This window comes from Cygnus atratus, chromosome 9, assembly GCF_013377495.2.
Source record: "Cygnus atratus isolate AKBS03 ecotype Queensland, Australia chromosome 9, CAtr_DNAZoo_HiC_assembly, whole genome shotgun sequence".
Lineage (NCBI taxonomy): Eukaryota > Metazoa > Chordata > Aves > Anseriformes > Anatidae > Cygnus > Cygnus atratus.
In genome coordinates, this window is record NC_066370.1 from 1,793,160 (window position 1) to 1,820,924 (window position 27,765).

General features: G+C 36.0%; 1 protein-coding gene across 2 annotated transcripts in view; it reads left to right on the plus strand.

Annotated features, from left to right (window-relative positions):
• The window catches only part of SLC9A9 (solute carrier family 9 member A9), a 216,164-nt gene that overhangs the window by 38,152 nt on the left and 150,247 nt on the right, over positions 1–27,765 (plus strand). For both annotated transcript variants that reach the window (XM_035544998.2, XM_035545004.2), the window contains exons 5-6: positions 5,880–5,995; positions 15,586–15,691. In XM_035544998.2, the coding sequence (XP_035400891.1) occupies positions 5,880–5,995; positions 15,586–15,691 (222 nt within the window). The remainder of the gene's footprint in view (positions 1–5,879; positions 5,996–15,585; positions 15,692–27,765) is intronic.

Here is a 27,765-nt window from a genome sequence, read left to right on the forward strand (position 1 = left end):
ATGTTGCCTACAGATTTAAATTGAGAGTAGAGTCTTGTAGAACTGATAAGTTTTCCCTGTAGCTTGCATATGAAGATGCAGTTACTTACTAAAGAAGAAGCGTCCTGTAAACCAACCTGCCAATATGTATTTATTGCTATATTTTTTTCACTTTGTTGAAATGCAGAGGGCCAGGTACTGTGATGCCACGTTATGCAAGCTGAGGATTTGGCCAGGACATTTTAGTAATCAAGGCTCAACACAAGTTTTCTTTTCTGACTACACCGTTCAGGCACATTTTTACCATGAGAGATTTTCAGGATTTATTTCAACCTGTATTTCTCTCACCTCATATGTGCCTAAGCTACCTAACACAAACACAGAATAATCTATACATTTGTGTAGCAGGCCAGGTCAGAGCCCAGAGACAGCACTGCTTCTCAGAGTCAGTCTCTGGAAATATGAGTGAGCATAATACCTATTTTCTTTTGTATTGGTTATGTTCTATAAATCATCTGCTGCATTGATGGGACAGTGTTGGGTAGTTTCTGTTGCTTTTTTTTCCTTTTTTCTTCATTTCAACCCTTATGATTCTGCTGTTTCACCCTCTTGTTCTATATGCATTTGAGAGTAGTAAAGGTGAACCATTTTTAGCCACAATATCAACAGCTGTTTGACAGTGATTCTACAAAAAGTTTTCTTCTGAACCAGCAAGCATCACTTTTGTGCTTTTTAAGTGAAGATAAGAAACTTTAGATGGAAGCAATTTCCTTTTTGAAGGTCAAAAAGCACAAAACTAGGAGATGTGATAGGGTTCTTCTGTTGTCTGTGGCAATCTCTGCCTGTCATTGTCACCTTGTCCCCTACTTTGTTCACTGTTCATGCATATGTAGCCCTCTCAACAGTTCTTTGGGACATCATGTTGTATTGCGTTCCCAGAAATGCTACTAACTTGGGTTGCTGTTTGCCAGCTGCGTTTAGGTATAGTATAGCCTTTTGTTAGCTTTTTAGATATCAGGTATGCTGCTTATTGATATGTCTCTTATGTAGCCTTTCTTGTCCAGCCATGTAGCTAAAATTCTTGCCAGGCTCTCATTTCCTGTCTTGATGACTCCAGTATCTTTTTCCTCATGCCTTGCCTCATGTAGCCTGACCCCATTTGTGGCTATTCACAATGTTTCTGTTAAAATTGTTCTCCCAGCCCCTTGACAGCTTCTCCTTGAATCTTTCCTACAGCTTCCCCATTCTATTCCACATCAAACAGACCCTGCTTGTCTCCACTGTAAAACTACAAATTATTTCTCTTCTACTAGCTGTGTGTTGGATAGTGTTTCACTGTTAGAATTTTCTGACAAGAGCTTCCCAAAAAAAAACCAAAGCAATTTCGGTATCTCTTCACAACACTTCTTAAAACCAGCTGTTGCTAAAGGACACTTGTGAAAAACAGGCTTCTGTTCAGCTGCATCTACAGCTTTTCCTGAGCATTGAAATAGTTTCTTGTGTAGTCGTTACTCTAAAGTCTTTAGGAGAGGGCTCTTTTTCTTACTTTACATTGAAACAGCAGCTGGTTCAAAGATGTCCCAATCCCAGACTAGCCTTCCTAGAGAGCAGCTTTATAAATAAATCCTTTGGAAACTTCCAGCAGTATCCAGATAGCAATGTGCTCTCTGAATCCTGTTCTTGAAGGCACAGCAATAAAAGGTTAGTAGCAGCAGTAGTTACAGTGGTAGTTAAATACCTACACCTTTTAAATACAGATATTCTTCCCCCTTTATTCACACGAGTTTAAATATGGTCCAACTTCTAAATAAGCAAGGGTGGTCAGATGCTCAGAACCACTGATGCCATGTGGAGTTGTTCTGGTTCTTTGGTATTTGTTTACTTAGATTTTTTATTTTTTTTTGGTCAGTCTGAAGTTTATTTTGTGTTCTATTGAAATTCCATGTGGTCTACTTGTTTATTCATACCAGAAATACTGACAGTAAAAGCTCAGTTTTCCAGAAAACGATTCAAGTCAAATACTTATATGGTGTCTCCTCTACTGTGCAATGACAGTATCATATGTAGCATTTTTTAGAGATGAGGCACTTTGTATGTGCCAGACTTGCATCATCTGGAAAATTCTGAATTCTCCTGTGTTTCATTACATTACTGTTTTTTCTTTTTTCTGTTAATGGTGCAAAATACTTGCTCTGGCTTGATGTGCTCCTCCCCATGCTTTCAATAAAAATTACGTTTGTGTAGAAAATGTCAGCTTTTCTACAGCACAGCTAATCTGAGTTTTATTCTTCTATTGTATTCCTTGATTAATATTCCAAATCCCTGACCAAATCAGTTATTCACAAATATTGCTTGCATTAGTAAACTAGCACCAACGAGTCCATCTGATGTCTTCAGTAACTATTTATTACTAATCTGTTTACTTGGCATTTTTTTCTAAAATATAATGTTTCTAATCATCTAGTTTCTGGTCATACATGGAAATTGTTGAATTTGCATATTTATTCATGATAAGAAGCAACCCAAAATAAGTTCCTGCTATGTACTGATTGCACGTAGTTCCTTAAATAGCCATATATTTCTAGATCCAAAACAGACATGGTGAGAGACACTTTTTCACCTAGCAAAATCCACAGCTTCAAGTTACCTATACAAAGCTGGAGGGGTAGAGCAGAAAAGAAGTAGACATCGAAGTGTAGCCTCACACTCAGACTTCCCTCACACAGCATGAGGACCAGATCAAAAGTTACCACATCACACTTTCTCATTCATGCACTTTTCAGCTAACTAATTTAATGAATAATGGCTAATGATAAGCGAGGTGGAGCAGATTTTAGGCATGGGGAACTTAGAGTCTCTCTTTGCCAAGTTAGTATTTAGGAAAAATGAAGGTGTTTCATTGGGATTCATGTGCTGCTCTCATTGGGGTATGCTTTCCTCCTTGGGTTTCCACTAAGAACAGCTATGTTGTGCAGTACTGTATTGATGTTTAATAGCACTATAGTTAGGAGCTCAAGTATCCAGCTGAGATCCAACTTTTAAATATACATTGGAAAAGCCACAATTCATTATTAACTATTACTCTAATGAGATTTGTTGTTAACATTTCTCATAGGTAAATTGCTTTATTATTTAAATTTGACTATTCTAGACTGTGTCACCTAAATAATCTCAGTCAGTGAATAAATGATAAAGCCAAGCTGGCATTTTTTATTAATAAAAAATAACAAGCTGGAATACACCGTGCTAGAGCCTGATCTCATTTTTAGCACTCTAAAATGCATAGTAACTCCTGTGATTTAGGTGGAATTTTTCTTTGTTCTAACCTATGAAACTGAGAAAAGGATCTGATTTCATATGGAGCATAACTAAAGCAATTATATTTAAAAAGTAAATTAAAAAAAAAAAACTAAACACATGACATGCTCAGCTTTTGATATTTCTAAAGAAATACAATCCGTTAAAATTGAACTTTTTACTCAGATGTGTGACTCTATCCTGTGTTATGAAGAATTTATTAAATGATTTTCCCAAGAGCAAACTCTCAGCTGGTATGAACTGCCATTAACTGCCATTAATTTTACAAACATCAGAGAATTTGCTCCAGTTCAGAACTGCCCTTTGATTTCCACTTTTCAAAATAGCCTCTAAGATGAACTTTTTTGTGTAGTTTGGAGAGGATGACAAGAAACTGAATTTGGAGATGAGTAGAAAGTGACAATTGAAGATGAAAGAAATTAGTTCTGTTTCAAAGTAATTTTAAGATATTTTAAAGTTATATGAAGTTAAGTAGGCTTTTTTGCATTTTGTGTGGCTGTGTCCATTAAGAAATTACTCTCACAAATGATGATTAATGATCACTTTGAATAATGTATTGCCTTCATTAAAAATCTACAGCTTTTGAAGAAAGATAAACCAATGTGTTTGAAAAATTAATTCACAATATGAAATGATTTGTGTACATGTTTTCATATGTGCTCAGTGGTACAAGTACAGGTTCTTGAGGTTTATTTAAGCCAGCAGTTTCTCACACAATCCAAATCCTTGCCTGCACTTAATTGGGTTTATATTCAAAAAATCAGACCTTTGCCACTGTAGCATTATCAAAATGGATTAAATATCTCTCGAATTAAAAAAGAATACTAAGACAAAGAGAAGCTTAACCTCTCAGTGATTAGTACCATTGTTTAGTCCAATCTTCAGTTTTATTTCCCTTTCCTGTGCAGCTAAGAACTGAATAGTATGTGAATGAAGACCAGGTTCCCTAAGTCTTCTACTGTACTAAGCTTTATGGCAAACTTAGACCTCCTATGTCAGTAAAGGACTCCAGATACCTGAATCCAAGCTTGTCCAGTTCATCTACATCTTTGTACTGTGACAGACGTACTGTAAATACTTATTATTGTATAAGAAACAATGCTAAAGTCCAGAATGATTACTCCAGTATGTATTTAAAGAATTATCACGACTAAATATGCCAGACAGTCAAATATTAATTTTAATTATTATTTTAAAGTATTTTGACTGAATCAGAAGAATATCACTGATCAAAACTGTGAGTAGGTTCAGGCAATTATTTCTAAAAGACACTTATATGTTAACCTCAATTACTGCTGACTTTTGAGAAAATTACAAATCAGGATAGCAGCACTGAAGAACTCTTTCCTAAAAACATACATATTTGTGCTGGGGATAAAAAGACTATCTTCATTACAGGGTCTTGAATTGTTGTTGTCTGGGAACAGAGAAAATGTGCGCTCATCACTCAGGAAAACCCACAGATGGATAAATTGTTTTAGTACAATTTGGGATTAACTAGGTAGCTGATGTAAATACATACATATATATTTCCAACCATCAGGAAATTCTGTGGTGACCTATCTGTTTCCCTCTTAATTTAATAGGTTTATTATACTACAGCTAAAATATACAGCTTGGTGAAGTACTGAAAACAATTTGTAATTAACTTTCAGGCTGTTGTTTTTTTTTGTTTGGTTGGTTGATTTTTTTAGCACTTATCTGTCACTCAGATCTTCTGTATTCATGTGACTTCAGAAATTTCTAAGGAATCCAGCTGAGGACAAAACGTAGCTGAATATGTGGATGCATGTTATTCTGTTTAAATAATTTTTTAAAATGTGTAGATACAAGAGCACAGCTGTTAACTTGTGTGTTGTTTGTGGAAAAGGTATTGAATGGAATTGTTTTACTATTAATTGGATTGGAATTGCATGATTTTTTTAAAAAATCTACTACAGGTTGTAACAGCAAGCAAATTCATTTTTTCAAGATATTTCAAGAATCTTCTTAGAATACACATCCCTGATATTATTACCTAATTATTTAACCAATGATTTTCTGTGAAATTACTGAAGATTTATCAGCGCATTTTAAAGTGTGACCTTGTTGCCTCACTGTCATTTTGAGTTGTTAAATGGCTGTCTCATTTAGAGACATCACCTGGAATGTTGAATGCAACTAAAATTTAAAAGCTGATAATAATTTCATTTAGAAATATTAGAACAAGCCACATAGCTGATTGTAGAACTGTCTTTATGTAAAGTTTCTACAATATTAGTTGAATTAGTCTTCTTAAGCTTATATTGTCTTTCCTTCTGAAAAATAAACAGCTTTAAAATATAAACGGTATTGCCCTCTGCCAACAGCAGATGGCAATTATTCAGAAAAGTCTTTGCATTTGGATTGTCTATAAATTTTGACACAATACTTGAATAGTTTAATAGGAAATAGGATTTTTAGGACAGCAGTTTATGTTCAGTATTCATACAGTATGTTTATTTAAAAGAAGCTGAAGAGAACAAGAAACTGCTTAGTATGGTGAAATATGCATAAGTGTTATATACTGTGTCTTAATGACTGTCTTTTCTTTCCTCTGACAGGTTGATAATGTATGGTTTTGTGAAGGCCATGGTACACATTGGCCAGTTAAAAGCATGGGAATTCCACTTCACTGACTGTTTATTTTTTGGATCACTGATGTCTGCCACAGATCCAGGTAACAATTTAGAATAACATAGCTTTTTCAAAAGTCAGAAGAGTAAATAAAAATATAATGTCTGTTTGTGCCATAAAAATCTTGAGTGTCTGTTCTCGATTTTGATTCTCATAGCTTTAAAAGTCTGAAATTCTGATTATCATATGTCAAATTGCCTCCAGAGATCCCCTGTGTAAGATTTACCTGTGTTAATCTTACAGACTTTACAAATGAAGTTGCTGAAGAGATTGGAATAATGTTCTCCAGTCTCCGGGACACCTGACTGTTTATTGCTAATATGAGAACTTCTGTAAGCCTTAAACCTTATGGTTAATTAATGTAGACATTCACAGAAACATAGAAAATCCTGAGTTAGAAGGGACCCACAAGGATCATCGCGCCTGCCACTCTGCTCCCCTCGTGAGGAGGCTGCAGGCTGCCATGAGGCCTCCCCTCAGTCTCCTCTTCTCTGAGCTGAACAAACCAAGTGACTTCAGACACTCCTCATACATTTTCCACTCTAGACCCTTCACCATCTTTGTTACCCTCCTTCATATGCCCTCTAACATTTCTATATACTTCTTAACATTGTGGTGCCCAAAACTGCACACAGTACTGGAGGTTGAGGCCACACCTGTGCAGAGTAGATCAGGTCACTTCCCTCAGCCAGCCAGCCATGCTGTGCCCAATGCACCTCAGGCTATGGTTGGCCCTTTTGGCTGCCAGGGCACACTGCTGGCTTATATTCAATTTGCAATCAACCAGGAGCCTCAGATCCTTTCTCTTGTCCCCCAGCCTGCATGTGTATTCAGGATTGCCACACCCCAGGTACACTTGCTCTTTTTAAATTTCATACAGATGGTGAGTGCCCAGCCCTCTAGTTTGTCAAGATCTTTCTGCAAAGCCTCTCTACCCTTGAGGGAGTCAACAGCACCTCCTAATTTAGTATCATCTCAAACTTAGTATGGATTTGAGTCCTGCATCCAGATCATTTATAAAATGTGTGATCTAACCTAGTTTAAAGATATGGGGAACTACCTTTCAGATATGGCCATATAAATATAGTTTATAAGGTATCAATTTAGAATTTGAATGCAATGTTGCATGGTAAATACAATTCTGAAAAGATCGGTACCAATATGTTGACCTGAACTTGCAGATGTGAGGTTTAAAGCCTACAGTTACAGTAAATACCCAAGTGTGGGAGAAACAGATTCAGTGGAATTCAGTCATAAAGTTACAGAATTGTGTATATCTGAAGGGACCTCTGGAGTATTTCCTATCCAACTTAATAATTAAAACAGGCCTAACCTCAAAGTTATTCATAGACTTAGCAAGTTTTTGCTACATTGACTGTGTTCATAGTAAGACTACTCTGGTATCAAAATATTGGTTTTACATCTATGGAACAACTGTGAAGGAGGAGGTGAAAAGAGAATTTGTTGATATCCTAACTATAATACCGTGTAAAAGACAAAGTGAAAACTATGGAAAGGTACACTGGATTTTTGCAAAATTTTCAGTTGAGTGGTTACAGGAAAGAGAACAAAAAGCATTTCACGATGCACGTGACATGCTGTGTTAGTGCTAATACCCCTGACAAGCTTCTCTGAGAAACATATGAATAAGTCTTTCAAATTCTTGGCTATTAAAAGAAGTGACAAAAAGAAACATTGTTCTACAAATTTGTTCCATTCTTTAAATGAAACCTCAATATTTAACAAAAGACTTTGAGAGCTTGTGATTTATCATTCCGATGGCTTAAAAATATGGTGTAAAACAATTTATTTCAACAAAACCTGTTGTTGCAAGATTGCTGTAAAAGCTGCATCAAATTGTTCTCAAATTAAGCCAGCATCCAATATGCTGTCACTTATAAAATCCCCCAACTACTTTAATAAGGTTCAGCACATGATCAGAGCCTATCCTCAGAACAAGAGAACAACACAGAAACTAAAAGCACAAATTAAACATAAGAAAAATAATTGCTTATGGAATAAAAGGTTGCTTAAAGCTTCCAAGTACATTTCTTGATTGTGCTATGAATAGTTTCGTAGTTGGCTTAGTTTCTTTCCCCATTTTCCATTCCAATACTATTTAGTTCCACAAATGAAAATGCTGATTTACAAGGCGATATACACATAAGACAAACACTGTGATTTTGATTACAATAGTGTTAAATCACCACTGAATAATCTGGCAAAGTTGGGGGGGGGGGATGGAGAGAACTTCCTCTTTCACTGGAAGGAATAAGAAATGACAAGGATTACTTTACCCAGATTTTTTAATAAGCTTAAACAGCTAATATATAATATATATATATAATATAATATAATATATATAATAATATATAATACTGCAATTGTGAAAACTTTTAGTGGGACAAACTGTCATCTATTAATGCTGTTGGTAATTACTCTTCTGCTTATATAGAGTACCTGTGTGTGTCCAAGGTTTGTTTGAATGTTCACTCTTGCTCCTTCTGTTATCTAAGCTGTTAGATGTTTTACTGATCTAATCTAATTTCAGTCCCCCAAAGGATTAGAGAATTTTACATGAAATTTTTGCTTAATTTAATGGTAGACATTGCTGAAAATATTTCACTGTCCTGTAGGATTTGCTAGTGAATTATAAACTCAAGCCATGCAAAGAGCTCATAGGAATTCCAAAATCAGTGAAAACACAATCCTCTGAAGGACTGATAGATCATATAAAATAATCAGTTTTATATGTGATTTTACATTTGATATCTAGCTTTAAAAAAGAGAAATCTCTGGTGAAATGTTGTTGGTGTTGAAGAATAGAATAATAAATTACTGTCCTAGTATGAAATAAGAAATTCTTGTCAGATATGCTACCTGATTTTTCATTTAATTTTTCACTGTGTAGGATTATAAACTCGTTCCAAAACCAGTTTTAATTTCCCTTGGTTATGAAAAGCAATTAAGTCTCAAAAGATGTTAAAAACTGATCTGTTGACTCGACAGAAGTTGTTTTGATTGAGTTCCTTATTCGTAATAGTAAAGATGACTTGTAGATGTTTACATGTTTACTACCAGGTCAGTAAATAAATATGTGCCATTTAGAAGTTCCTTATATTGTTAGGAAAAAGGAAATAACATCATAGCACTCTCTAGGTGAGCATTTAAAGATCTTCATATAGAGATTTTGGCATAAAATTAATTCAGAAAAATTTCAACTGTATTCCATAGGTTCCCTTCTATAGAAAATTGCATTTGAACTAAAATTTAGAAATTAAATTATGATTGGTTATACTTGGGACTGTGTTTGAGATTCCTTTATCTACTTCCCAATAAAGATGAATTATCACAAGCTGATATAGAAACCATTATTACACCAAACGTTGAACTAAAAAGAAAAATTAAAAAGAGAAAATCCTTTGAGTGTTACAGTTTAAGAATCTTAGCTCCCTAAAATATTTAGTTGTTTCTACATTTTGCATTATAAAAGCTCTCAGGTCTCCAGTAAAAAAAAAAAAAAAGAGAAACTTTATGGGACAGACAGGTTGTTTTCAAGTGAATGAATCACTTTACAGGAAATATCTCTTTCCAATAATTTATTCATTATTGACAGAAAAAGCTTCTCATTTCAAGACATCAGGTGAGAAGTTTAATTTTTAAGAAGTAATATTTTAAAACCACCAAATTCTCTCTTCGTTAGTCTTTGATTTTAAACATCAGACCAGTATCTTTCAATCTGATCAACAGATATCGTTTATCATGTATTTGGGGAAATCATCTCTTCTCATTAGTTAATCTATGTAAAACAGCACAGACTTGTTTCACTGTTTTCACTGTTGAAAGCGTTTCCCTTGTATTAGTACTGCATTATGATTTCTAATATAACCTAACTCTGGAGGCTGGAAGTTTTTTTGTTGTGATGCATTCAAAAGGGACAGAGCAGTTGTTCATGCCTGTGTTCTGGTGCGCATGTCACTCATCAAGAGCACCAAAGAGGCTGTGGAAAAGGGGTTGGAGTGGAGAGTAGAGCCCTAACTCTAGGTCCCTGGGCACAGAGACCTGCAAAATGAAACTGCCTCATGTGTGAGCATGGATAAGGATATCTGGCATCAACTGTCTTGTGTGGCTGAAAGGCAGACACAGCAATAAGTCCCAGGAACAGGCTGCTTCAGGGTACCAGTAGCTGTAATGGAATAATGTGAATGACAGAACAAAACTGGCACATGAACTAAAAGATTTGACCTCTGCCTTAGCTACCAAAAAATAACAGGAAAGTATAGCTTTGGCAGTTTGTCGTAGCTGTTGTTATTAACACATTTTGTGCAATGACCTTCCAATCCAGAGACATTTCATGTATCTTTAGCGCTTCTTATTTTTTTAACTTTTGACATTTCAAGCATAGAAAACAGATTTACCTTCACAAGGTTTGCTGAAGCACAGCTATTTCTGAGCTATATGAACTCCCTTACCTTTGGTCATATTGATAATCACAAGGCTCTTTTCTATTTGAAGTTACTATGGTTACAGCTGAACCTAAGATGTGAGTTGCACTGCTGCTGTTATTGATAAAATTGGATATTTATCAGAAAGAGCAGTTCCCGTTTCTCATAAAATCAGAGGATTTTGCATAGAAAAACACAGTTTATAAATACAGCAGAGTAATACATTTTTGCACTGATTCTATAGGCCTGTTTATAAGCATATTTTTAATTAAAATATTTTTTCTTTCTCCTTATACACCCCTGATCTATTCTGTGAGTGGTGTTTATTAGGGAAAGGAGTCTATAATTAAAATTGGAGTTGTTATTTTTAAAGAAAAATTGATGGAAAACATAAGTGAGACTTCTCTCATCTGATTTACGTTACATTTGATACTGAACTCCTAAGAGTCCATGAGTTATGAAAGATATTAATTGTTCTAGTCAGAATATTAAGGTAAGATAAAACCAGTACTTTATATATTGGTTGCATTTATTTTCTGAGTTTCCTTGTTCTTTTCAAACACAACAGCAAAGAAGTATTGGATACAGTTAGCTTATGGATTGTTGAAGTTTGCTGATATTTCAGTTATACATTTTCAATTATCCTTTTTACAGCAATTAAGATCAAGTCAATTTTTTTCTGTATATGTCAAAAGATATCTTTCACAGACCAGCTCCATAGACACTAGTTCTGACTTGGATACAATCAAAATCATGCTAGGCTTAGAATCTAACAGCTGTTCCCTCAGTCCATGAAGTCAAGGAAGAAGAGAATCAGATTTCTCCTGGCACAAGTACTGAGAAAATCTTAGATGCTTCATTATTTCAGGCTTCCCACCACTGATTCTTTTAATGAATTTCACTACCTTTTCTGAGTCAGGAGCTCTGTTACATGTTTCTTTGTTTTGTTTATTTCTATTTGTGGGAGTTTTCTACTGCTACAAAAAAATGTTTGCTGTCCCCAAATTACCAACACTTCTGTTTAGTTCTTTACCTGTCTCTATCTCTTTCCTCGCGTGCTTAGATTGAAATAAGAGCTTAAGAGTTGCTGTGTAGTTTAAGGAAATGTAGTTTAGTATTTTTTTAATACATACTATCACACTGTATCTAATGAATTATACCAGTCTTTAAGAAGTTTACCACACAAAAATCAAGTCATACCTACTGTGCCTTCAGAAAGCTAGGGAGGCCATACTGCAATGTAGTATCTAAAGACTATAAACTTTAGTTAAATATAAATCTTCTCACAGATTAGATGTCACAGATTACTGTGACATATGATGGCAAATGCTGAATCTTTAAATATTTCTCTTTTAAAGTCGTCCATCAGACAAAACATAGTGTGACTATTTCGGACAACAATGACTATTCACAAAGTATTTTTCTATCCGGAGAGTAATTCAATTTTTTTTTTCCCTTAGTTTAATGTCATGTCCTTTTTAATGTGCCCATTCTCACATGTATCCATAGATTCTCATAAGCAATAAAAGCAAATGTGATCTTGAATAAATGGCTATATGGTTTTGGCAAAACAGTGTAAATGTTTTACTGAATTCTTAAATGGGATGGATGTGCTAAAGGTTCTGCTGCTCTCTGTTCTTGTGCAGATACCATTTAACATTTTCATTAATGAGTTGGCTAATGCAATAGAGGATGCTTCTTTAACATATAATAGTATGCTGAGAGGAGATAGCAAGCACTTTGAAAAACAGGATTAGAACTCAATCCTTGCAATAGTTTAAAATCAACAAGGATAAATGCTACAGTTAGGAATAGTCATCTTAATAGATAGAAGCTAAGAAATTGGCATTTACTGCTGAAAAGGATTTCAAGTTTACAACCTGAAAATGAGTCATCAGGACTAATATGGGCGGGGGGAGGGAGGGAGGAAAACAGTTTCAGTTTCATAAACATATTCTACAGCATCATTTCACTCTATTTCTTGACAGCAAGCATCACCTACAGTAACTGGATAGGGTTATGAGCACTGTATTTCAAGAAAGATACCAAGTGATTAGAAAAAGTTCAGAGGTTTTTTTTAGCTAGTAATTAAAGGGATAGGAAATATTTTTGAAAGGAGAAGATTGGAAGAAGCAAGTCAGTTTAGAGAGGATGTATCTGAAATGAATCTTTGAATAGGAAAAATGTTGCTGAAAGAAAGAAAAAGTCAATAAATATGCCAAATTATTCGTGTCTCATTAGGTTAGGAATGGAAATTACAGACTTGAAGAGTAGGAGGGGAAATATAGGTTAGACATTCAGGAATAATTGCATTTATAAACTGAAGAGTGGATTAGTTTCCCTGGGATTTGTGAAACCAGAAACACTTCAGTTCTTTAAAAATAGATCAGATAAATATGTCTCATCAGTGATGACACGTATCACTGATAGCCTACAGTGTCTTGGGACGGGGGTGGGGGGGTGGGGAGGTAAGGACAGAGTGGATACTGGTAGTGGTCTTCCTCCAGAGACCAAGATTCTTCAGCAAGGGACAGAAAATGCTGAAAAGAAGATCCGATAACCTCCAATGGGAGTGGGAGAGACATACGAAATGGAAGATACTTCCAGAGAAGTGGGTGAACTAGTGAGTCTTTCACAGAGGAGGCAAGTGGCGCATTATTGTGTTGATTGCTTTATTATTTTGCTTTCATTCGAAAAGATCTGGAACCAGATTTGGGGAATAGAGTTCAGAGAGTAAGAGAATATGCATGTTACATAAAAGAAAAGGTGTTGTTTTTGTAGGAGGCAAGAGGAAGGAGAGGAATGTGTAGGCATCTGTCTAATTAGCTTGGTCTACTCTACTTAAATACCAACAGTATCTTGGACTTTGATTACTGTTCTATTTCCCTTCTATCATTTCTGGAGGGAGTATTAGTGCAAGCCCAAAGTAATATGATAATAAGCAAAATCTGGAAGCGGCAAAGAGTTTTAGAAAACTGGTCTGTTGTTATGCCATCAAAGAACGGGAGACTAAATTGGGTGCACATTTAGCACATTTAGGCAGCATTGCCTAATCAAGCAAAAAAATAGAGAGAGAGAGATGCATAGAATCATAGAATATCCCAAGTTGGAAGGGACCCACAAGGATGATCAAGTCCAACTCCTGGCTCCACACAGGACTGCTTAAAAATTAAACCATATGTCTGAGGAGCGTTGCCTAAACGTTTCTTGAACTCCAGGAGGTTCGGTGCTGTGACCATTTACCTGGGGAGCCTGTCCCAGCGCCCAACCACGCTCTGGGTGAAGAACCTTTCCTTAACACCCAGCCTGACCCTCCCTTGTCCCAGCTCCATGCCATCCCTCGGGCCCTGTCGCTGTCCCCAGAGAGCAGAGCTCAGTGCCTGCCCCTCCGCTCCCCTTGTGAGGGAGCTGCAGGTTGCCATGAGGCCTACCCTCACCCTGCTCTTCTCAGGGCTGAACAAACCAAGGGACTTCAGACACTCATACGTCTTCCCCTCTAGACCCTTCACCATCTTTGTTGCCTTCCTTTATATGTCCTCTAATATTTTTATGTCCTTCTTATATTACGGTGCCCAGAACTGTACGCAGTACTGGAGATGAGGCCGCACCAGCACAGAGTAGAGTCGGAGTATTGGTGAACCAAGAAAATATCCTTGCCGATAAAGGTTATTCCTATACCTTAGAGCTGTTCTGAGGAAGTAACTCTTTTCCTGGTTTAAGGTATAATCATAGTAGGTCTAGATGGGTGAGTTTATCAGGATGGTGAAATAAACTAGTTCGTTTAAATATAGCTATATCAGCAAATGTTTATCCACACACATCTCCTAAATTGCCTTCTGTAGAATAACACTTCCAGAATTCTTCAAAGATAACACATCAACAGAGATCACTGTGACATAAAATCCCACAGGAAAACTGACAATCTGTTTTAGGTTTGTACATTTATAGATAGATAGATAGATAGATTACATAGATATTTAAGCACCTTTCAGAAAATCTTATGATTTCAAATTTCCAATAAATTTGATTAAGACAGAATATAATCACCTGTTCATGTGTTTGTGAGCTATCAGCAGTCATCTCAATATGAAAGTGTATAATTTCCATTTCTGAAATGTCAGATGTTAACATGGCATCCTGAAGGCACTCCTAATATTTGAGATTTGTAGGCTATAAGGACTGAATCAATTGCACAATTACTTACTAGAATGAGCACCAGTGAAGCAGTGAGTTACCATGTAATTTTCAACCACACAAATATTTGGAGACGTTTACATTAAATGATGTTTGAAAAGTGAAAGCTCTGCTTCCTCCATGCAAAGAGAGAATACTAATATCAACAAAGAACATGGATAGCTTTTTTCATTTAGAGATTATGAAATGCTAGGAAGGTCTAGGAAAGGATTGTGTACAGGTTAGGAAACTGAGGCATAAAGCAAACAAGGTGTCCTTTAAAATCCTAAATATGGTACAGGTATCTAAATGTCCTTGAGGATGTGTGTCTAAATGATTTAGCCAACAAGTTTAAATATGACACAATCTAAATTTTTTTCTATTGCACTGGTAGGGTAAAAGTCAGATATAGCATACCACTTGGAGAGTAGGAAGGGACTTAAATCAATGATACACTGAAGGAACCTTAAAATGGGTTGTAAATATCAGTTGTCCTGATCTGCATGAGCGCTTCATGACTACAGATGTGCTACACTGGAGGTGAAAGTGGTTTTGTTGTTGGTAGGACAGGGTACAAGGTTATTTTTCCCTTTGAGTGTTCCTCAATAAAAACACGTTACAGATGGATAAACATTATTACACCTTCTTAAAACAGGTAAACCACTACTTTAATCACCCACAAAGCCCATAGCAAACCCAACTCTTTTCAGCACCATTATTACTCCTTGGTGACAAGATCCAAGTCCTTTGTGTACAATAATATATACTGTGACATTTTCATTTATGCGTGATTCTGTGTGTAACAGGGAAATCTTTTTCCTAACTAGCTGAAGCAACAAAATACGTAGACTTGCTGGATTTTAGTATCTTATATACTTCAGTTGACCTCTGTTATTAGCCACTTAGGTAGTAAGTCAGATTACACTTTTCAAAGCCCACACCCTAACATTGCTTTATTTCTTGAACTGCCAGAGGAATATGAAAATAACAAATTCACTGTTTTGTCTCCATACAGTGACAGTCCTTGCTATTTTCCATGAGCTGCATGTGGACACAGATTTGTACACGCTACTGTTTGGAGAGAGTGTTCTAAATGATGCTGTGGCTATCGTGCTGACATAGTAAGTACAGCCACTTTGATTCTTTACTTGGTGAGGTAATTCCAAGCTTTAATTGCTGATATCATTCTCAAATTATATTGTTTGTCCAAATATAGATAAAGCATTTTAAGTTTTCATCACAAAGATGTCATTTTGGAGTTGTTCTTGGTTTGTTAAATAAAATAATTCCAATATTATTAATAACAATTGAGTATCCAAAATGCAACTTTCATTTCTTTCATTTTCTTCAGCCTAGAAAGCAGTATATTCTGTAAAATGTGCATATTTAATTTAACATGATTTCTTTTCTCATCAACATGTATTGAAAAAATAATGCTGAATGGGCACCTGGGACATAGGGCAACCATAAAATTGGAGTCAGAACTTTTGAAATAGAAGATGTCTTTTATTCTTTTACTTTTTGCAATCTATTATTTTCCACGATTAAAACCACAAAGTGGTACACTGTAGCCCAGTTTATCTCCTTCTGCCTATTAAATCTGACAGAGTTTCAGCTGGTAATGTTATCTTAAATTTATATAAAGCCTTTTCATTCTCAGGAATCCTCAAACATCACAAATGATGGGTAAAAATCATGTGCTGTCCTAAAAAGAGAGATGCTAAGTACATGATTAACAGGATCTCAAGTTAACTCCACTCTACCTGTATTAGTTTACTAGAGCTTTGCTAGAAATACAAATAATCCTCTGAGATAATCGTAAAGTAACATAACTGCAAAATCAAATTCAGTTTTCTGGGATGCTTGAAGGTGCTTCACATTAAGCCCCAGTTCAATGCCAGCTTTTTCCTTAAGATACAGATCCTTGAACTAGGATTTATGCTATTCTTGAAAAAAAAGAAAAAAGAAAAAAAAAAAAGATTTTTACAGAGGTTAGTCATTAAAAAATGACCTCACATTTTGTCTGAAACAATTATAATAGTTGAATTTTTTAAAAAAGTAGTTTCAGGGTACTAAAAATAGTAATCCTATTTAATTTATTATATTACAGTTATCAGTCTAGTTATGTTCACCTACACTAAACTCCTTGCATTGTTTTTAGAGCAAGAATGATATTTTCAAATGCTGAATCGTCTGAGCACATCTGGGTTGGAATATGCCACTTAGCAGAGCATCTAGTTTGTCAGATAATAAAATGTGCAAAAGGAAAACTAAGCAAGGAATGGCAACCTCGGTAGAGGGAACAGAAAAGCATCCATTAAGGCAGCTTTAAAAATTGGAAAGAAGCTTGTAGGTGACAAAAAGACTGAAATTTTCTTCTCTGTTTCATTTGGCTTTGTTTAATAGAGACCTAGACATTTACAGCTCATTTAGACTCTTCATTTGTTAAAGCAAGATTCCTATAGGCTGTGTAACAATTATGCTACATGCAGCACAGGGACACTCAGAATGTTTTAAGTGCCTGTAGTTTTCAGTCACTGTGATGTCAAAGCGCATGGGTCTCTTCAAAAGTGAAACTCAACTGCAAAGCAAATCTAGGAAGATAAGTACTATCAGATAGCACCTGATTCATGAGTTTCTAGCCACTGCTCAGCTTCCCTGTACTCAGGTCTAGGTTAGGACCCTCAGCCTGTACATGGATAAAAAAATCAACAGGAATGGTGCCTGACACAAATGCTGGCTATCTCCTTCTTCTGTTTTCTTAGCTATACGTGGTACATTACAAACTTTCTTTACTGTAGACTCTCTTGTCCCTGGAAAATTAGTGTATTGTTCTGTATATCCAGTGTGAGTAATACCTCGATTAATAGATTTAGTCATTTGCAGAGACTGAAGAGAATATATGGCATCATCAGTTTCACATTTCATTAATTTCTGGCTTAAATAATCAGCTTCTGCACAAAGGAAATGTTTCTGCAACTTAAAATGATCTTCCTTTCTGTAGCTTTGTAAGTAAAACTATACTGTTAATAATGTCAGCTTCAATGTGTTAACAACCCAGTAAACCAAACTGAATTTAAATGAAGAATATTATTTTTCTGTCACTATGAAAGAACAGCTAGGTTTTTTTGTGTTTTTCTTTGTTTATTTTTTTCTCTGTAACATATACACATTTTCAGGATGGTGCAAACACAGCATGTTCATAATTACAGTAATAGGGAACTATTTAAAAAGGTGTGAGAATAATGTTTACAAATATGGAAAAGCAATAACAAGTCATTTTGTACACTTTGTAATGGTAAATAGAAGACTGAAAAAGAGAATACACAGTGTGTTTCATCAACTCACAGAATAACCAAGTTAATGTCTGCAGGAATGACTCATTACAGGAAAGGAAGAGAAAAGAGGGAAACCCCTTATGGTTAGCTGTGAAGATTTGGCAAGGTGAAGGTAGTAGCATGGCTATCTGCCAACAAGGCTTTATATTGATACCTGTCTTTTCCTCCAGCTTCTCCCTCCAACATCTATTTTTACTGCACTGTGTATCATTTAGTTAAGAAGGACAGCAGTCAGACCAGTTACCCTACGTTTCACATTTTAAACATTCAAAATTAGTCATTTTAAAGCCTGTTTATATCAATGATTCATGATATTTAAGAAAAATAATAACAGAGCTACAAGAGAATATTCATTAGCTGACTAAACACGCCTGCTTTTATGTGGAAAAAGCTATATGAATAATTATGCCATGAATATTTACTATGTACTTTGTTCTCCAGGAAATGGACTTGTCACCTGTGTACTTATTCTCTATTTACAGCCTAAGCTTTATCTCTAGAAGTAGTTTATATGTGCCAAAATTAAAACAAACAAACAAGGCATACATAGGAAAATAGATATTTGAGCTTCTTTTGAGTGTTTAAATGTGCTATATATAGTCTTTGTGATTAGAGAGTGAAACCACTTTGTGATTAGAATAGTGTAACATCCCTGTTTGGAATCTAATTTTAAACAACAGATTGCAGCAACCTTTTATGAAACCTGTAGGATGAAACATTCAAGGTGATATATTTCATTTATGAATTTCAGACTGAGGAATATTTATCATTACTAAAAAATGTAAATAGTACTTTATAGACAAATACAATGAACAAAGAAGTGTTTGTGCACTTGGGAACTTACTAGCTGTGGACTGCATTCTAAAGATCATAACTGAGAAACATCCCAGTAACTTCAGTAAATTCAGAATTGTGTGTGATGAAGACTGTTGAATCTGGTTGAAAATTAATAACTTATGAATATTTTTGAGCAAATCTTTAAGATTAACCTCTTCTTTTGCTTTCTTTCCGTTTTCATTGTTCTCTCTATGTACCATATAAAAATTGTTGAAGCAAACATTTGCCTATATTTTGAGTGCACATGCTGTAGTTTTGGACTTTGCATAGTTTTTGCATATTTGCAGAGGAATTTGTATAAGAAAGTGTGGAAGAAGTTGTAAAAATAGCACTAAATAGCTTGAGATGTGACAGAAAAGTAGCTGAACAGGTCATTAGCATCAAGATAGTATATTTAGCAGAGCTATTTAATCTTTCTCATGCTGAGCGCTCTCTGAGTGCAGGATGTGGAAAGCAGTAATGAATACTGATACATGTTCTCTGCTAACAAATTATCTTAGAGAACATTGCACAAGAAATGTTTGCATTGTTGTCAGTATGAGAAGTGTTTGTATCATCATTATGCAAAAGAGGTGCCTCCATTTCTCCACTGGCTTTTGTACCATTGCTCAGTTCGCCTGATGAGTTTCATCTCCTTCCTAGAAGATGTGATAGTGTGGAAGTCACACTGGCAGCAAGCATGTTAGCTAGTATGTATAAAAAATCTGCGATCAACATATGATATTGTCTTTCATACGTAATCATCAGAAGTGAGTGGCAGCCAGGGGACATGGGACATATGACATTTGGACATGGATTTATTAGTTCCAACAAGAAATTGAATTATTATTGCCCATCCCTCTGTTATATGCAATCAAGAACAGTTTGATACGTGAGTGAAGTGGAAATCCTGGGGATAAAAAGTGTAGAGGAAGATCACATAGCAGAGAAGCCAGAGAACATGGATTCTAGCTGACATAGGAAATGAAGTCCTACCTTGTCAGAATGCTAATTGCCCTAGAAAGCTGCCAAGTTTGGATATTTCTGGGCAGAGAGGAAAGTAATACTGCAAACATAGTTTTCTTATAAAGTTTGGCTTGTTGTTTTTAGGTACCTTAAATGGTATGTAAAGGAAGAGATGATAACCTTGGAGGTTCTGTAGAAGAAGGTGAAGAGGAACATAACTGAAAAATACTGAGTTGGTTCAAATTGGATATCCTGCCTCTTTTGTAAAGTATCAACAGGTTGGATGCATTTCATAGAGTTCACTCGTGCTTATTGGCAAAAATTAGGCTATGGAAGGCTTGGACTTTGACATAGTCAAGATGTAAGGATCCTTTTGCAAAAATCTAGAACCAGCACTAAAAAGCTAAATTCTTAGAGCAATAGGAGCTGGAAGGGTAACAGGTCCTGTTACTGTATGTTTCAGGAATTCAGTGAGCCTCTATTGGCCAGATAAAATGGCACAAATGTGCAACATTCCTTTTGTTTTGTTTTGGAAAATCTATGCTAGTAAAAAGGTGCTGCAACCCATTCTATAAAATAAACTTCCCTGGGTTGGTTCAAAGATTTACCAAGCAGTTTACTATGATGAAGAAATTTCATTTCCCAGCATTGTTGGAATATGATTTTTCTCTAAAAACAGATATATTTCAAGTCCTTTTTTCATGATCCAGCTACAGCACATGACACCATATTTGTGCTTGATAAATTAACTGTCCTTAGAATCCAAACTCTTTTGTAATAGTTTTAAAGACTTGAAATTTAAGACAAATAATTTGGAAACAGCCTATTTCATCTTGCTTTTGTCTTTCCTTCTTCAAAATAAACATCAGAGCTTATCCACTAGAATGGAATAGAGCATAATGGAGGCATTCCAATTATTCAGTCTGTTTGTGGGTTAGTATTGAGGGGAAAGGGGGCAGTATTGCAGGGCTTATTATTGAGGAGAAAGGGGGCAGGGCAAATGAATAATGATCAGCATTACTATGCCCTGTAGGGAAATCCTTTATAAAAGTAGTTTCATGGCTCCTCTTAAATATTTCTAGGATGGACATGTTCCAACACTTTCCATAGCATAGCTTTTCTCTGCTCAAAAAATATTTTCATTCTAGTCTAGCAGTACCATATGCAAATTAATGTCATGTTCAAACCATTCTGTCTTCTCAGAAGTTCTGATAACTTGCATAGGGCTTTCTAAAGTAACACAGCAGAGGTAACTGAGACAAGTGAGCAGAGGTGAGAGAAATTTTTTGAAAAACAGTGTCAGTTTCCATGGGAAATAACTCAGAAGCCAGTGTTCAGCTCAGTTTTTGCTAGTTCCTTCTAAGGTTGACATTTCTCAGACAGCGATCCCTATGATTGCCTTAGGAAGTCAAGAGAATTCCTTCTGTCATACTGGTAATCCTTACTAATAGGTACAGTCATGATATTACTAATTTTAGTTCAGTTCAGATGTCTCCAAAATACATGAAACTCTTTTGATCAAATGGACCTCAAATAGAAGATGAATAAGAACCTTTAAATCTTTCCGGGTTTAGATATTTATTTGTTTACCAGTATTTTTATTACTTCTGAGGTTTAAATTCTGTTGGTATGGCATCGAACAAGAGGGTAAGTTTACAAAGGAGGAAAAATGTAGTCAGAGACTGAAGAAACAGACATTTGACACACACCAAATATAGGTACAAATATTCAGTTTATGTTCCATTTAACTTGGTCACTGGTTTGGTTAATTAACAACCATTATCAGCAAATGTTACTTTCTTACTTTTCACAAGCAGGCTTTATTTCTAATTGTGATTCCTTGTTTATTTTATATTAAAATCAGTAGTCCTATACAGGAAAAGAAAAGACAGTGTAACTATGCTGCTGAATAATGAAATTAGGAGCTGGGATTTGCAGGAAACAATATTGGCTTTGAAAGGTATGATGGGTGTCTCCTTGGTGCATATCTCACTAGATGTAAGGCTCCCTTTAAGAATATTTTAAGCTTTCTTCTTTTGTCATGGACTGTCTGTGATTTGGGTTCTTTGCCCTTCAATTTTCAGAGCATTATTCTGTATAGAGTTTGCCACACTTTGATCCCTGAACCCATTGAATAACAAATTTCAGAGGAAAGACAGCTGAATGTTCTAATCTCATATTTTTCCCTTATACTGCAGTTGCAGTCAGGAAATGGCCATTAAAAGTGACATGGTGGGATCCCATATTTACTATCTCAAAACCTTTTGTGTTATATGCAGTCATTTAAGACTTTTCTATCACCAATACTTTGTTTCAGTTTCCCCATCATCTGTAAGTAAATAGAATTTCATTCAATCTAAGAATATGGTGAAGTCTGCCAGCCTGTAACCCATATCTCCTGCTCAGATTTATTAGGAACTGTTAGCAAATAGTGAAAACTATGATTGCTTCAGTATTGAGTTACAGCATAGTAAAAAAAAAAAAAAAAAAAAAAAAAAAACTGTTTCTTCCTTGTCCCTGTATTTTTAGCCATTTTAACCATTTATTCATACCATTTCTCAATGTCTACTATCATACTTTTTCAGTCACTGAAGTAAAAAAATAAAACAAGAACAAAAAGCGACCAACAACAACATTTAAATTCTATTGTTCTACTTATTTCTAACATGTATATTAACATGCATAAATGTGCTGACAAGCTGTTACTCACACAACCTAGGCAAATCATTATGTAAGTCATACTGTAAAAAAAGTCCTATTCAAAAGTGGGCACTTCTGCACACACAATTAATAGCTTTAGTGTACCCACACATAGAACTCTTCAACCTACGTCCTTCTTTCTCAGAAGTGTATAAGCCTCATTCGTTGCCAACTACTGTACAAATAGCACACAGAGGTATACTTCTGGCCAAGGAAGAAAAGAGGAAAATACAAGCACATGTGCCATCAGACAGATGAGAAAAAGGTAAAAAGGATTAACAAGAGCAACATTTTCCTGCCTAAAGAACATAAGTGGCATATACACTTCTAAGAATGGGAAGGGATGGTGAAATAGGGATGAAAGAAAAAGTATGAAAATGAAAGGCTGAAGGCAACAAATGGACATTATGAAGACATGGCTAGAAAAATTTTATTTTGTTTTGTTAGCAATGTCTGTGTTTGAAATCCTTAAGTTGAAAATGTGCTCCTGAAGTGGAAGGAAACTCTGAAAAGTGTAATAATTAGGTCAGTCGGTTCTAAAGAATGGTGCAGTCTAATCAGGTAATGAATCTGATTAAGGAAAGGAATGAGATTCTGCCAGAAACAGCATATATAGGATATGTCCCCAGACCCCTCCTTTGGAGCTGTTTTTACATAAATAAATTTGGCAGACCTAGGGGAACTGGAGCTTCTCTGTGCTCAGTTTGAGCAGTGGTAGGCTTAGATGGGTGGTTGCTCTTTGTGCAACCTGACCGAGAACTTGCCGGTCAAAGAGAGACCAGCGCTGCCTCACAATGGGCGTAGGAAGAGCTGCTCCATGGTACTGACTTGCATGACTCTGAATCCTTGACAAAGATTTGGAGATTGCAGTAATTCTGTGAGCCGCAGTTCTGAACAAATGACTAAGAACCAGACCTCTGGAGTCAGCCACAGCCTCATTCCACATAAATTACTATTTGTGATTATTCTCACAAAGATTCCTGGGAAGGAATGACTGCTACATTGTGGAGGGGAATAAACAGAATTTGCTGAAAAACATGAAAGAAAGCAAAATGCTGGATGGAAGCTCAGCCCAAACATTTCACTTGCTGGTTCCCCTTGGACAAGATGAAATTGGCTACTATTACTAATACTGTTAGAAAGGCTTATATACCAAGCAGCCACTCAACCAAACAAATAAGAGTAACTGATAAATTAATAGAGCAAGGAGTTAATTGTGCAAGTAGTGATATATTTAAGAAGGGGGATGTGGAATCCTTTCCAACTATTATTTCTATAATAATGAAATTATGGTTGCCCATCTGCTCTTTTTACCTTTGAGGAAGGGTTTAGTCCCTGCTTATTTTGTTGATGATAATTAGAGTTTCACGTCACTGACCATCTGGAACAGGAGATGCAAGCACTGGGAAGCTGACCAAGCTTGCTATTAGCGTGAACTTTAAAAGAGCTTCTTTCCTAGAATAGAGGAAATCCTACATAATATGGTGGAGTCCTTGCTTATTAAAACTTAATTTCTTTTTTTTTCTCCGTGAACCTTACTGTACAGAACAGTTTTGTGCTTAAATCAAGGGAAAAATACTATTGAATTTCTGTAATGCTTGCTGTAGCTGGAATTTCACTATGAAATGGAGGCTTGGAACAGACCGTTTTCAGGAAATAGTGATATTCCTCATCACTGTGTTTCTTTCACTTTTTAATGTTTCATACCTCTTTTTCCAATATCAGCTCCACATTAAAATTCTACTTAGCTGCTAGTAAATACATGCTAAAGGTGTCTCTAGCTATAAGCTATCTAATTGACTCTGTTTTGTTTATGCAATTTATTTGAATAGGCAGCCTTCGTTTGCTGTCTGGTAAACTAGAATAGATTTCAGTGACTACTGTTATGGAGATTACCCTCAGGGATGTATGAAAATGTAACTTAGCTCAAATCAGCTGGGAATGTCTGTACTTGTCATATCCAATCAAATCAGACTTGCTGCAGGTATTTCTGTCCACTTATACACAAACAAACTGATAACATTTAAAAATTTGAAATGCAAGCTCGGAATTAAGCATGCTGCTTGCAGAGCTTGCAAATCACATCTAAGAGGCATTTATTTAGCTACGTTTTCCATACAAATGACTGAATTGGCATCAAAGCTTCTTCATTTCAAAGATTTCAGTTGGGAACTCTTCATAACTGAAATACATCCTGGTACGAGTCAGCTTATTTTTTGAGCTCTTCCAGATGTTTTTCCTTATCCAAATAACCTTTCTCTAGTGAATGACACAGATTTTCTGAGGAAGATAATTACATACAGAGTCTAATTCCACTTAGAGAGACAACTCCCTCTTAGTTGAAAATGAATGTATTGATACTATTTCCCTTAAAGTGTTGCAAAAGAAAGCTCATCTGGAAGAGGGCACTGTCCATAGCAGTCTGCCTGGTACTTGCAGTAGAACATATTTTCAAGTCTTCCTGGGAGGACAGACAGTAGGAAAGGAGTATGTACTGGAAAGGTGAGGGGGAGTTTGCCAGTTCATTTACTGGTACCCATCAATACCTATTCGCTGTTGAAAACCTTTCCAGAAATACTGTATTGAAGAGTACAGCTATTTCAATGACACAGAGGTTGTGTTCCAACAGTATAAAACCCCATCAAAATTCTTTTATTCTTTGGAGATCAGGTTGTGATCGCATAAAAGAGATGCAAGAAGAACCTGCTCACACTGTGGTAGAATGGGCTGCGTATTTCCAGTGGCTACCCAGAAGCAGGAAAGACTGAAGTCCCTACTGATCCTCCCCAGCTTAATTTGAATTTTATCATTCTAACCTGCTCTAATTCCTATTTTTTATTTGACCAGCAGCAGCATCAGGTAAACTGGTTTTTACTGCAAGCCTTTACTTTTTAAGACTCAAATCCATAAACTGTTGAGTCTGTTAGAGTGAACCAACATCAATCCACATGAAATTCTTTTGCATGTGCACACATGTACATATAGGCTTGTGTTTACATGGGGAGTCATCCCTGACGTACATCAAAATAACACAAATGTTATCAAGTACTCAAAAGTTATATAATGCCCAAAATATATTTTCATGTCTTACAGAAGAGGAATGGAGACACACCTCCTGTAAACATTTTAATCAAATGTAATTTTTAGGGTTTATTTTTCATCCACAGAAACCTCCCTCAGTCCATACCCAAGACATTACCTCAGTGCGTGTGGTTTGACATTTGGATTAGGAACTTTAGTGTTTTCAGAATATACTTTTGTCACTTGAGCAAAGAGAATAATTGATAGCAGCAGCATGCAGCTGCCTTCCCTGCACGCCAGGCACAGCAGGAGGAGCGTATACCTCTAGCTAGTGCATTTCAGATCTACTTAAATGGTGAGACTCAGCAAATTTCTATTCTTAGAATTTATTCCAATGCCTATAGAGCTCCACTCTCTCATCATTTCCACCTGATTTTGTTTTTGTCCCAATCTTCTTCTTTCTCTCACTTTTATCTTTTCAATAGACAAGGGTCACTGTCTCTATCTCGCTCCACCTGTTCCCCTGAATTGATTGACCTACTCCACCACTACTGCTGCAGTCACCAGCCTTTTTCTCTCCCATCTGAGATGGAAAGAAATTATTTCTAAAGCATAATCCAGGACTGTAAACTGCTAAACCAATCTCCTTCTTTACCTAAAGCCAAGAGATACCCCCTCTTTATTTCTGGTACACATAGCTCTTAGTTCTCCTCCTTACTACTTTGTGAAAAACAGGGGAGAGAGGAGGACAAGAGAGTGATGCTGCTGGTCAGTTCTGATGGCTGGACAAACAGTAGGCGGAAGAGTTTGGGGAACAGCAATTGCAGGAAAAAAAAATCACATTTGAATTTTAGATGGCACAAGCCTAATGCAAATAGGGTCTTAGAAGATGTTTAGCTGATGAGTTTTATCTGATCTCTACTGAGATTTGTCAGCTAAACATTTCCGAAACCTTAAAATATTGCTAGACTCAGGCATCTTTTCATAGCAGTGAAAGACACAGGAGCAACAGACGAGTAATTTCCTTTCTTCCCCTTAGCAGAGACAAGTCTGAATTTCAAAGTGGAATAGTGAGAAAGCCTTATACTTACGCGATTGTACAGTTTTTGTCCAAGATAGGCAAATAAATGTATTTTCTCTATACTGGTTTTGCAAAATGGCTAGATTTCAGCTGCAGTAATCTCAAAAAAAAAAAAAAAAAAAAAAGTCCTCATGAAAAGTGGAAATACAACATGGAAATATAGCCTAAACAGTGTCAGTTTGCAAAGGCACAAACCAGGAAAAACCAATGCCCACATAAAAGTAGGGCATTGCCTGGCACGCTGCAGGCGTGAGCTAGACTGAAAGACATCAGACAGTCAGGGCAGCAGGGGTCTAAGTGGCCCTGAGAGAGGCCAGCGTGACAAAGCTTGTTAGTTTCTACTGCGGTTAGGGAAATGGGACTTATGAACACTTGCTGTAAAGACCACTGTACCAAATAAAAAATCTACTCTTATCGGTTTCCTCCTAATATGTGTGGTACTTTGATGTTCTCCAACTAATTGCTAATTATAATGATCTACATATTTTGAATTAATTATGTGTATGTTTGGATTCATACTGAAATTTCAGTACATTTCTGGGGAGACCTAGTGACATTAGAATTTGTATTTTGAAAAGGAAGCTTTAAAGATGATTAAAACTTTGAACAAAATAGCATCCCAACAATTCATTGAATAAATTGATATGTACCCTTTTCCCTTAGCAATTTCTCCATTACAAAACTTCACAAAAGTGAAATCATCATTAAACACAGTGTTTTCATTTTGTATCCCCATTTATTACATGCTTATATTCAATAATAATAATAATAAATCCATTGTTCCTTTCTACATTGTTTTGCTGATGTGTAGCAAGCAGACAGAAATGACAGCAAGAGAGATGAAAATAAGAGTGCATAGCAGAATGCTGTTAGCTGCCTTAAACACACCGGAAAATGGTTATGGCTAGATGAAAATATTACTGAAGAAAATGTTTCAGTCTCCTGAACCACTTTAGCAGTATACATATTCTTTATTACAGTATTTTTATTCCTACAGAATAATGCTAAAGGGACGTTAGGATCATGTTAGGACCCTTGTTTGCAGTTTTACATTCTGTTTCTAGAGCTAGCATGACTGAGCCCATAGCTAGGAGAGCGTTTTCACTGCACATTGTAGGAGAGAGGTGAATGCAAAAGTTTGTGAGGCAAGACTTCTTTATTCTAGTAATTATGAGGGTGATGAAGCTAGTGAGAATTATTTTCATTTATTAATAGCTATGGTTAAGCCTCATGGAACTGCCTGTCTGGGGAAAGAATCTATTTGAAAACTAAG